The 9,798-nt window shown below is 46.0% G+C and overlaps 1 protein-coding gene across 1 annotated transcript in view; it reads left to right on the top strand.

Annotated features, from left to right (window-relative positions):
* Positions 1-548: 548 nt before the first annotated feature.
* The window catches only part of LAMB1 (laminin subunit beta 1), a 73,892-nt gene continuing 64,642 nt past the window's right edge, over positions 549-9,798 (top strand). Inside the window, exons 1-5 of the mRNA XM_054564251.1 lie at positions 549-599; positions 745-854; positions 1,917-2,092; positions 4,693-4,828; positions 7,792-7,865. Of these exons, the coding sequence (XP_054420226.1) occupies positions 818-854; positions 1,917-2,092; positions 4,693-4,828; positions 7,792-7,865 (423 nt within the window). The 5' untranslated portion in view covers positions 549-599; positions 745-817. The remainder of the gene's footprint in view (positions 600-744; positions 855-1,916; positions 2,093-4,692; positions 4,829-7,791; positions 7,866-9,798) is intronic.

Here is a 9,798-nt window from a genome sequence, read left to right as displayed (position 1 = left end):
TATGTGTGCGTAAAGGAAGCGTAGTGAGGAGCAGTTTTATTCTCGGGTACGAAGACGCAGATGTCCCGCCTAGCCCAGGCTCAGCCGTACAGTTGCCAGACGGCACGTTTCTCAGGAGCTAGCCTGACGTGTCGACCCTTTGTAAAGGTTTAACCCGCCTTCCCCGAGTGCTTAAGTGCAAGAGTTAGCAGCGTAGGGCACCTTTTCCTGACTCATTCCTTACAAATGTAAATTGCACGAGAGCGCGGGAGGTCCCGACCAGCCTCGTTCCTAACCCGGCGATCTGAACACCCACCTCCGAGACCAGTCCGTGCGCGGCCCGCCCCCTGCACACCACTGGGGACACACACCGGGTGGCAGCCCCGTAGCCCCTTGCGGGGACCTGGAAGAGCCAAAACCCTGCAGCTACGGCAGGCGCGTCCTTAAAACAAAAGCGCCCCTCCAGGCCAAGTTGTGGCCTCCCGCCGCCCTCCCCCTCCGCTGGCTCTCCAAATGCGCATGAGCGGAGGCGCCTCCTTCGGTTCCTCCCAAGGCTAAACTTTTTAATTCCCTTCTTTGGCTTCGGCTGCCGGCCGCTGGGAGAGCGCTCGCATCGTCGGGTGAGCTGAACAAAGTGGCTGCGCGATTTCCCCCCTCCCCACCCTCCCACCCCCCGTTTCCGTGGGAGCGGCAGGAAATGGAAGGGCCCCTTGCCTCTCTCTCTGAACATTTGTCTTTTTCTCCCCACTCCACCGCTCCATAAAGGAACACGGGAAAACGGGGCAGGCGGCTCGGTGATCGCTCCTCTGCTGTGTCCCCTCGCCTGCAGGGACTGGACATGGGGCTGCTCCAGGTGTTCGCTTTCAGTGTCTTAGGTAATTCCGAGGAAACGGTGGGGGAAGGGGTGGGCTTGGATGTGGGGGGAAGAAAACCCCAAAGCCATTTCACCCACCTTCGAGGACTCCTGGGGAACGGGAGAGGGACTGGAGTGGAAATTTGCCCTGGGATTAAACTCGAGCGCCTTCGGTGGCCGCTGAAGACGGCGCGCGAGGATCATCGCGTACCCGCGGACCCCGAGCTCTGTGCCCAGAGCTCCGGCTCCCGCTGCCGCTGTTCGGGACTTTACATATTCTGTCCATTCCTGCTGGGGCTCTCTGGGGTGGCAGGGGTCGCCGCGGAGGGCCCCGGGAGCCCATTTCCCAGGAAAGTGCCGAGCTGAGCGCGGGCTTCGTCCTGGGAACAGATTGGGGCCATGTGGCTTTAATTAACTAGTGCTGTCTGCCCCCGGATGGCGCCAGAAACAGCTGGACCCAGAGCTGCCCTGGAATGGCGAAGGGTTGAAGCAGCTTCAGAGCCTCAGGAATTCTCCGCTCGCCCCTTGCTTGGGAAGCGGACTACCCCGCGAGCCCGCCACCTCGCCCCCGCTTCCGGGGATCTTTGCGCGTGCACACATATGCACACACTCTCCTGTGCCCCCACGATCACAGATTTCCGCGCGCACACGCATTCGCATTCACGGCGAAGATGCACGGGCTGCCACGTGCACGCGGGTTCACATAAACACTCCAGCGCAGATGTGCGGCTTTTGGCTGCTTGCTTCATTACACCCAGGTCCGTCACGTCGAAGTGGCGGGTCTGCTTATCGGTCATTTGTGCCCGGAGCTGCTCCCCCGGGGCAGACTAGGGTGAGCACGACGTCCTCGGCTGATGGATAAGCCTCGGATCTTGTCTGTGTTTCTTTCCGATTCCTCCTCTCTACGACCTTGCCTTCCCCGCCTTTTCCTCACTTACTCTCTCCATTGTGACTCTTTTCTGTGCATTCTGCTTTCTTCTACGCTACGCTATTCACGGCCCGTACTTGCTCCTTTTGCTCGGGCTCGCTTCCTGCTCCCAATCCCCCATTCTCCACCCCCCACCCCCGTCTGCCCCTTCCGCAGTGGTGTTCCGGGTTCGAGTGCGCGCTCAAGAACCGGAGTTCAGCTACGGCTGTGCTGAAGGCAGCTGCTACCCAGCCACCGGCGACCTTCTCATCGGCCGAGCGCAGAGGCTCTCCGTGACTTCGACGTGCGGGCTGCACAAGCCGGAACCTTACTGCATCGTTAGCCACCTCCAGGTGAGCGCAGAGAGCTCAACTGGACGCTCTACGCGCACCTCCTTCAGTCCAGACCAAAGGGACTGCCCCAGGGGATTTCGCTTCCTGCCACCTATGCAGATAGGAAGCCCGGCAGCCAGGGAGGCCCGGGATTAGGCTGGTAACCCACCCTTTTACCCCCATCTCAGTTTGCACAGTTGCATCCGCCAAACGTTTCCTGTGGTCACTGTTGCCGGCACAGTCTGGAAAGACAGGGCTGCAGACAGACCTGGCCCCTGCTGCCTGCCCTAACCAGCTGGCTCCGACCCGCGGGCTCCAGGGTCTCCCCAAGGCGTGTGTGCTTACGCGCGCACGCGCGCTGAATCTCTCCCCTTTGGAAATATGTGTAAAAATGGTTTATCCTTTTCTTTTCCCGCCTTTCCTTTTTCCTTTTTCCTTTTTCCTTTCCTTTCCTTTCCTTTCCTCTCTTTGTAAATAAAGAGTAGTGATCTTGGATTTTTTTTTTTTTCAAATCTTGCACTTGGATAAAGGGTATTTCAGCACTGACAGACACTTTGTAAGGTCACTCCAATCATCGGACCTATTTCTCTCACCTCGTTTGGTGCCGTTCTCCCACCCACCTTTATTAGATACCAGGATCAGATGCGCTCTTTTTCAAAATGACCTGGTTGCCATGGTACCCTGATAGATGAGGACCTAACTGAAATTTCAAGGTGTTTTCTGCTTCTAAAGGTAGAATCAGATTTTAGATTTCAAAAGTCACATTTTTACAAAGTTAACACATTCTAAAAGAAGACAAAGTGGAAACTACCCAGAATGAGAATACCTTTTCTTGATTTTTAAAAAGGAGACTGGTATCTCTGGCCTCTCAGGCAAGCAGGTGTTAATCTCAAAGGTGGGGCAAGTTTCAAGCCAATCGGTCTAATTTTGGTTACTCCACCCACCTGTATACCTGACCTTGGGGAGTAGGACAGATTGTGGTATGGTTTACATAGCAGATTCCTTAAAACAGTCACTTTTAAAACGCAGAAGGGGAGCTCATTCTGCAGACCTGATAAATTAAACCAAAGGAATGTGGTAAAGTGGATTCCACTCATTTGCTTCCAGATTTATGCAGAGATGTCTAGACTGTTTCCTCCTGATTAAAAGGGAAGCTATAATTAAACTTTTTGTAAGTTCTGGTAATTGTTCTTCAGTATTAGTGTCCTTGACAAGTTAATGAAGGCAGTAGATGTTACCTTTTCTAATATTAGCATATACATTTTACTTAAAATGTTATGCTAACATTTACCTCAGAGGCCAGGCCATCCTGTAACCGAATCTCCCAATTCTGAAACCAGTTTTGACCAGAATGAGCATTGGACTATTAGTGTTAAAAGCAAGTAGAACCAGACTCTCTGGTTTAGGCGATTAGCCAAGAAATTGTGGAGTGCTCTCCACAGATATCAGATCCTAAAGAAAGAGGCTGGGCATGCACTTTTCTCAGGCATTTAGTGGGTGTAAAAAATGTGTCAGCAAACTTCTGTGTTTTGTTCAGGGTTCCACTGCATCCCTGACTTCTGGTCTCCATATTTTCATTAGTACATCTTGCCACGTTCTAAATCCTTTTGGGAGCAAGGTGATAAATAAATAGACTTGTAAAAGTACAGTCAGTTGATACTGTCCTCATCAGAATACCACCTTTGCTTAAATGTTTTTTTGTAAAATGTTTGTGGGTCTCTAGGTTTCAGTCTCAGTATCATTTTCGGACTTAAAGATAATCTGCATTTCAGAAAACTTAGGTAGAAAGCAGAGCTCCATGTGGAAAAAAACTGTTTAGTCATGCTATTTATGATTTGCCATGCTGGAATACAAAGTTTTCTTGGAACTCTCCTGACCCACCTGCCAGGGTGGCTGTGGCCTGCATTGTAGGAAAAAGGAAAGTGACAAGAGAGCAGTTAAAAGACCCTCGAAAACCTAAAGCAGTCCCTGGTCCCGGCTCAGGTGCACTTTGGTGCTCTTCGGGCTGGTCGCAGTTTACAGCGCCCCCAGCACAGCAGGACAGCCTGGCGCCCCCTTCCCCAGAGAGCCTGAGAAGTTTGTAGTCTGCAGGCCACCACCAGGCTGGCTCACAGCTTGGGCAGAGTGGAAGTGAAGAAATCTTGTTCTGTACTTCCCAAAGCTTCTTAAATACATCTGCCTAATACTGGTTTCTGCCTTAGGTAGGTTTTAGAAAATCAGGCCAAATGAATTGGGTTTTTTCCCTTTCATTTTCAGTTTGCTTTATGTCAGCAAAAATTCTCAAATACCTCTTCTGCCTTTTACTGGAAGAGTAAGTTTCTCTAGCTATTTTTTGAGATTAAGGCTTAAGCCTAGAAATTTCATTTTGATTAAATTAATAGCTGGTGTATACAATGCCTTCTTTTACTTTTGACCTTGAATTTCAAGAGAGGAGGAAATTATCAGGAGAATGTAAATTAAAGTGAAAGGCATGTGGTATGTTATTTAAGTAATTGTCGCACATCCGTTTTCCTTGAAGCAAGCAGTTTTGATTTTGGTATCGCGGGCCTGATTTTCATTGTGGAGGGTGTGTGTGAGAGAGTGATTGTTTCCTAGACTCATGAGAGTAACTTTGCTTTCAGGAGGACAAAAAATGCTTCATATGCAATTCACAAGATCCCTATCATGAGACCCTCAATCCTGACAGTCATCTCATTGAAAATGTGGTCACTACATTCGCTCCAAACCGCCTTAAGATTTGGTGGCAATCTGAAAATGGTATGTGGTTCATGTGGGAACAAGTTTGAGGAGTGTGATTGGTCCCTGGGAAGGGGTTGACAGACTCCTGGGTGTTTGTAATTATGGTTTCTCTGTCCTGTGATCGTGGCCTTTGACAGATTTACTGCCTGAAGCACTAACTTCTCTCAGTAAAATCTGATCCTTCTTCCTGAGCATGCATTCCCTATAAGAAAGGAGTCTTTCATGCTAGACCAAAGTAATTCCTAGTCCTCATCCTGAGGGGGGCCTTTGGGGAGTGTGTGTAGGTGCTGAGGAGGGCGTGGGAAGGCCCCATGCTATCTCAGGCCCTTATTCTTTCACGAAAATATAGCATCTCTCATTTGGATCAATCCCAAATGAAAGGGCAGAATCAGCCCCCACCACGACCACCTCCTTCCTTCTATCTAAAGAAAAATTAATCGTACAATGAGTAAGTACTCGATGTGATTTTTCAAAAACTCAGTCAGCATGCGTATGACCCCAAGGCAGTTTCCCCAGTGAGCGTGTAAATTTGATCTTTTGTTTCTTGTTTGCCTTTTGGATTTTGGTTTAATAAATTCATCAAATATAATGTTACTGTTGCTGCGAAACTAAGCCAAAATTACTTTTGCATATATTTCAAACTTGAATGCTGAGCTTTGGGGAATAAAGGTAGAGTTATTGTGTTTGTTAATTAACCAGGTATCATTAGATTTAAAAAAGAAAATGAGTAAGGGCTCTCAGAAGGGAACCTAAGCCTGGCCATAGCGAGCATGGGCACTGCTAGATCTCATTATCATACGCCCTATACCTGAGATGTTTTGGGATGCTTGCAGTTGTTCATCATTCTGTAAAGAACTCCCTTAATAGATTTCCTTGTCATTGACTATAAAATCCCACACGTTTTTTAGAAGACTGCTGGTTTCTGAGGAGGGTTGAATTGTTCACTAGTTGACCTGGAGACTCCCCTGGCTACCAGCTTGATTGAGATAAACTGGTCCTCAGAAAGCATGTATCCGTTAGAGCCTATTTATTCTTATAGGAGGATATTTTGATTGATAGATCAATGTGAAAGAGAAGTTTCTGTAAATCTGCACCTGAATCACAGAGGACTTCTGAGATAGCCTAGAGCTTATAACAAATAGTAGAGGAGCATTTCCTGACTGCTCACGTTCTTCGAGTGAAACAGAAAGGGAGGAAGGATGCCTCAGCATTAAAATAAAGACTGTCCCCATTTTAGATGATGGGCAGTAAAATAGTTCATCATGTGTTATAGTTCTAAAGAAGAGGTTGTTGTGGGGTACATCAGTGAAAGTTTTCTACAACTTTTAATTTGTGTGGCTAGAGAGGCCAAATGGCAGAAGGAAGGGTTTTTCAATGAGAGGGCTTGATTTCGGTCACTCTTGACACAAGATTAGATGACAGGAAGCTGATGGAACTTGGTCTTTAGAAAGTCAGACCGATGATTACTGTCGCCTGTCATTTCTCTGTTGTCTGATAGTGATAGTTCACGATTAAGGACTTTTTTGTAAATGTGATTTTATCTATTTTCTGTGTGTTTTGTCCGGCTTGGCATGTTAGCTACTTTTAACTTACCCTTCATGATGATCTATTCCTAGGTCTGACAGAAATCAGATATACTGTGGAAGAATGGTCTTGTTTCTTATCCATGGATTTTTCTTCCCATATTAAAAAAAAAACAACAAACTGTAGTGCTTTATTAGGTTATAAATCTAAAGTGGAATGTGCTTTTGGGCCACATGTTGCAACACGTGGTCTTATGTTGCAGAAATGGTACTAGTCTTGTTTGTACTTTACATTATTTCATTATCTCTTCATTTTGAACAAATATTTCACATTTTTAAAAGCCTGCGAGAGGAGAGACGTATGGTTGCATGGCTAGCATTTCACATGGAAAGAAATGTCCAGAACAGGTTTATAATATGGTTCTTTTTAATAATTTAAAGTTAGGATGATTATAATGTTTTTCTTTAACATTCCAACTAGCTCATATCCGTTCCAGTGACTACTCTCCCCTCCCCCAATTGACTTGGTAGTTTCCCGGCTGGAGAGTTTATCTCAAAAGTCCAACTGATTTCCTGAAAGTACACCAGCTGGTGACATGATTCATTCTGACCCATTCATGTCTTACTGCATTTGAAGCTCCCTTTGCTCTGGAAGGTGGGCCCTAAAACTTCTCTGAAGCGCAGGAAGGTGGAAGGTCTCCTTTGCCAAACAGGCAGGGCCCAAGGGATTGGGGCAGAGATGTCCCTCTCTGGAATTCCGGTGGCCTTTCTGTGTGTTACTGTCGGTCTGATGTACCCTCGGGACACGGTGCAAAGGCTCATTTGTTTGTTCAGGCTTTCCCTAAAAAGGAGATGTTAGTATTTATCTGGGCTAGTTTGTTTATTAGACCAAGGCTTTGTCTCTTTGGCATCGTTTTTCAGTTGTGGAAATGCATCCAAAGCCTTCCCCATCGGGGCTGGGTTCTTTTATATTGGAGTATAATTCTTACTTATTTTCCTTGCTGCTACATAGAAAAAAAAAAAAGGAGTATCTGTGTTTCTCCTGAAGGAGGATTGTGTCCTGTGCTTTAGACTGCAAGCCGAGCCCCTGCCGTGCTCAGGAAGTGCCCCTCTCCTTTCCCGCGGAGAGCCTCTTGGCTTCCAGGGATGGGAAGATGTTTCAGTGTTGCCTAAGTAAAGATGTCCTTGACACAGCAAGAGGCATTCTGCCAGATGTCTTATTCCACTGAGCAGATTCAACACGCTGAGCTCCAGAAGGATTTGTGGAAGACTGAAGGATCCTTCCGATTTGTGCTTTACCACCTAAATCAGGACAGGGGTTTTTTGTCATCTTATCTGCCTCCTCAGGCACAGAGGATTTCTATGAGGAGCATAATGATAACTTAATAGTCTCAACTGTTCACAGATGTTCCTGTTTACCTTACTGTTTCCTTTTTTATTTTAAAAAAACCCCTATAGGAGTGGAAAATGTAACCATCCAACTGGATTTGGAAGCAGAATTTCATTTTACTCATCTCATTATGACCTTCAAGGTAAGGAATCCATAACTTTCTCGCAAGGGACATGTGAGAACTCCCTGTAATCCCCCTTTCAAAACAGATGTCTGTTGTGAATTGACCTAAATGGGAACTTAAATATTATTGTTGCCATCAATTGGGATAATTGGGCAGTTTTTTAAACATGGGCATGAATAACTATGCTTAACAAATACTCTATCTTCATGGCAATAAGTAGAGAAAGCCACTATTCTAAGGTAATTCAACTGTAAACTTCTAATTAGGTATCTCGTTATTTCCCCATGGAGAGAGGCAGCTCTGACTCTCCCAAACCACAACAAAACATCTGGAGAGTAAATCCCTGATCACTTGTGCTGATGATTTAATGCTGAGTTTCGTAACTGAAAAGGAAATGTATTGTCTTTAGCTTCCAAGCTTTTGCAAAATTTGTGGGAAGAGTTTTACAGTTCCTTAAGAAATGTGTATGCCTTCTTAAATGTGGATTTTTCTCATCCTTTTTCTTTTTGAGATGTAAAATGACTCCAGGATGAGGGAATGTCTCTGTATAAAGTCCCTTTGTTTCTTCTCAAGCAGCTGCCTGGAAATGACAGACTTCACATGGCTTAGAGTACATTTTGGTGCACACAAAACCCATAATTTACTTATTACTTCTCAGATTAAAATCACTTGCGAATAGTTTTCAGTTGGAGTTGAGGGCCTTATCTATACCCTCTCAAGTTAGGAAAAGGTGCCAGGGTAGATTTACCATGTGGGCAGGTAGCCATGAAAGTCTCATTTGTATCTGCTACTGAAGCCGGGGAGGCCGCGGGCACGGGGCGGTGGGGGCGGGGGTGTGGAGGTCAGAATGTGACTTCGAGGGATGTTGGGCTTGGGGAGGAAGGTTTACACAGTGACACTTGATACTGAGAGGGTGGGGAAGGCTTCCACTAAATACCTTCCTCACTTACTCCTTGGCCCTTCATTTATCATACAGTCAACCTGGCAGTTAGAATTAAAACTCAGCTACGTGTGAGGATATTGCCTTCATGTTATGTGACACCTGAATATACTCAGTTATCTTTATTAACGTTTATGGTCCTATCTTTTACTTAGGAAAGGGTATCTGTTTACATACATGGGTAGCTCTGAGTTCCTTTATATCCAAAAGTCCTTTGACCACATATTCTGTAGTTGAAACTCATTCAAGTGAGTACAATGGGCCAGAGATGGAGTTCAGCGCAGAAATGCAGATCAGATGGAGGAGGTGGTGATTTAACTGACCTGTGAAGAATGGGTACAAGCTGTCATACTTTATGAGACAGAACTCATCTTTAGGTTCTAGTTCATGTGCAAAAAGCCTCTGTGGGGTTGGACAGAGTTGGGTGTGAATCTGCATCTGCTCCTTAGTGGCGTGTGTGGCCAGAGTTTTGGCTTCCCCCTTGGGAAAGTGGGAACAGCAGTAACACCTACATTATAGGGTTGTGTGACATACCCCTCTGCTTTGGGAATAGGGGTAATCTTGCTACCCCAGCCTATAGAGGGAATGTGATCATTTTTATATATGCTGGTGCTTGGCCCAGAATTGCTCTGTAAATATTTACTGAGATACGAGTAAGTGCATGAATGAGTCCAACCATCTTCTGTTTGTAAGGAACTGCTCCAGGCTTTATGGGATATTTTATTTTATTTTATTTTATTTTATTTTATTTTATATTTTAAAAGAGGAAGGATTGTTTTTTTTAAAAGAAAAGTTTTATTTATTTTTAGAGAGGGAAAGGAGGGAGACAGAGAGAGAGAGAGAAAGAAACATCAATATGTGGTTGCCTCTTGTACATCCCTAACTGGGGACCTGGCCCCCAACCCAGGCATGTACCGTGACTGGTATTCAAACCAGCAACCTTTTGGTTCACAGGCCAGCACTCAATCCACTGAGCCACACCAGCCAGGGCACTTTATGGGATATTTTAAA

Source organism: Pteronotus mesoamericanus, unplaced genomic scaffold, assembly GCF_021234165.1.
Source record: "Pteronotus mesoamericanus isolate MK-2021 breed Mesoamerican mustached bat unplaced genomic scaffold, CSHL_Meso_final scaffold_85, whole genome shotgun sequence".
NCBI classification, from domain to species: domain Eukaryota; kingdom Metazoa; phylum Chordata; class Mammalia; order Chiroptera; family Mormoopidae; genus Pteronotus; species Pteronotus mesoamericanus.
Note: the sequence above shows the minus strand (reverse complement) of the source record. Positions and strands in the feature narration are given on the sequence as shown.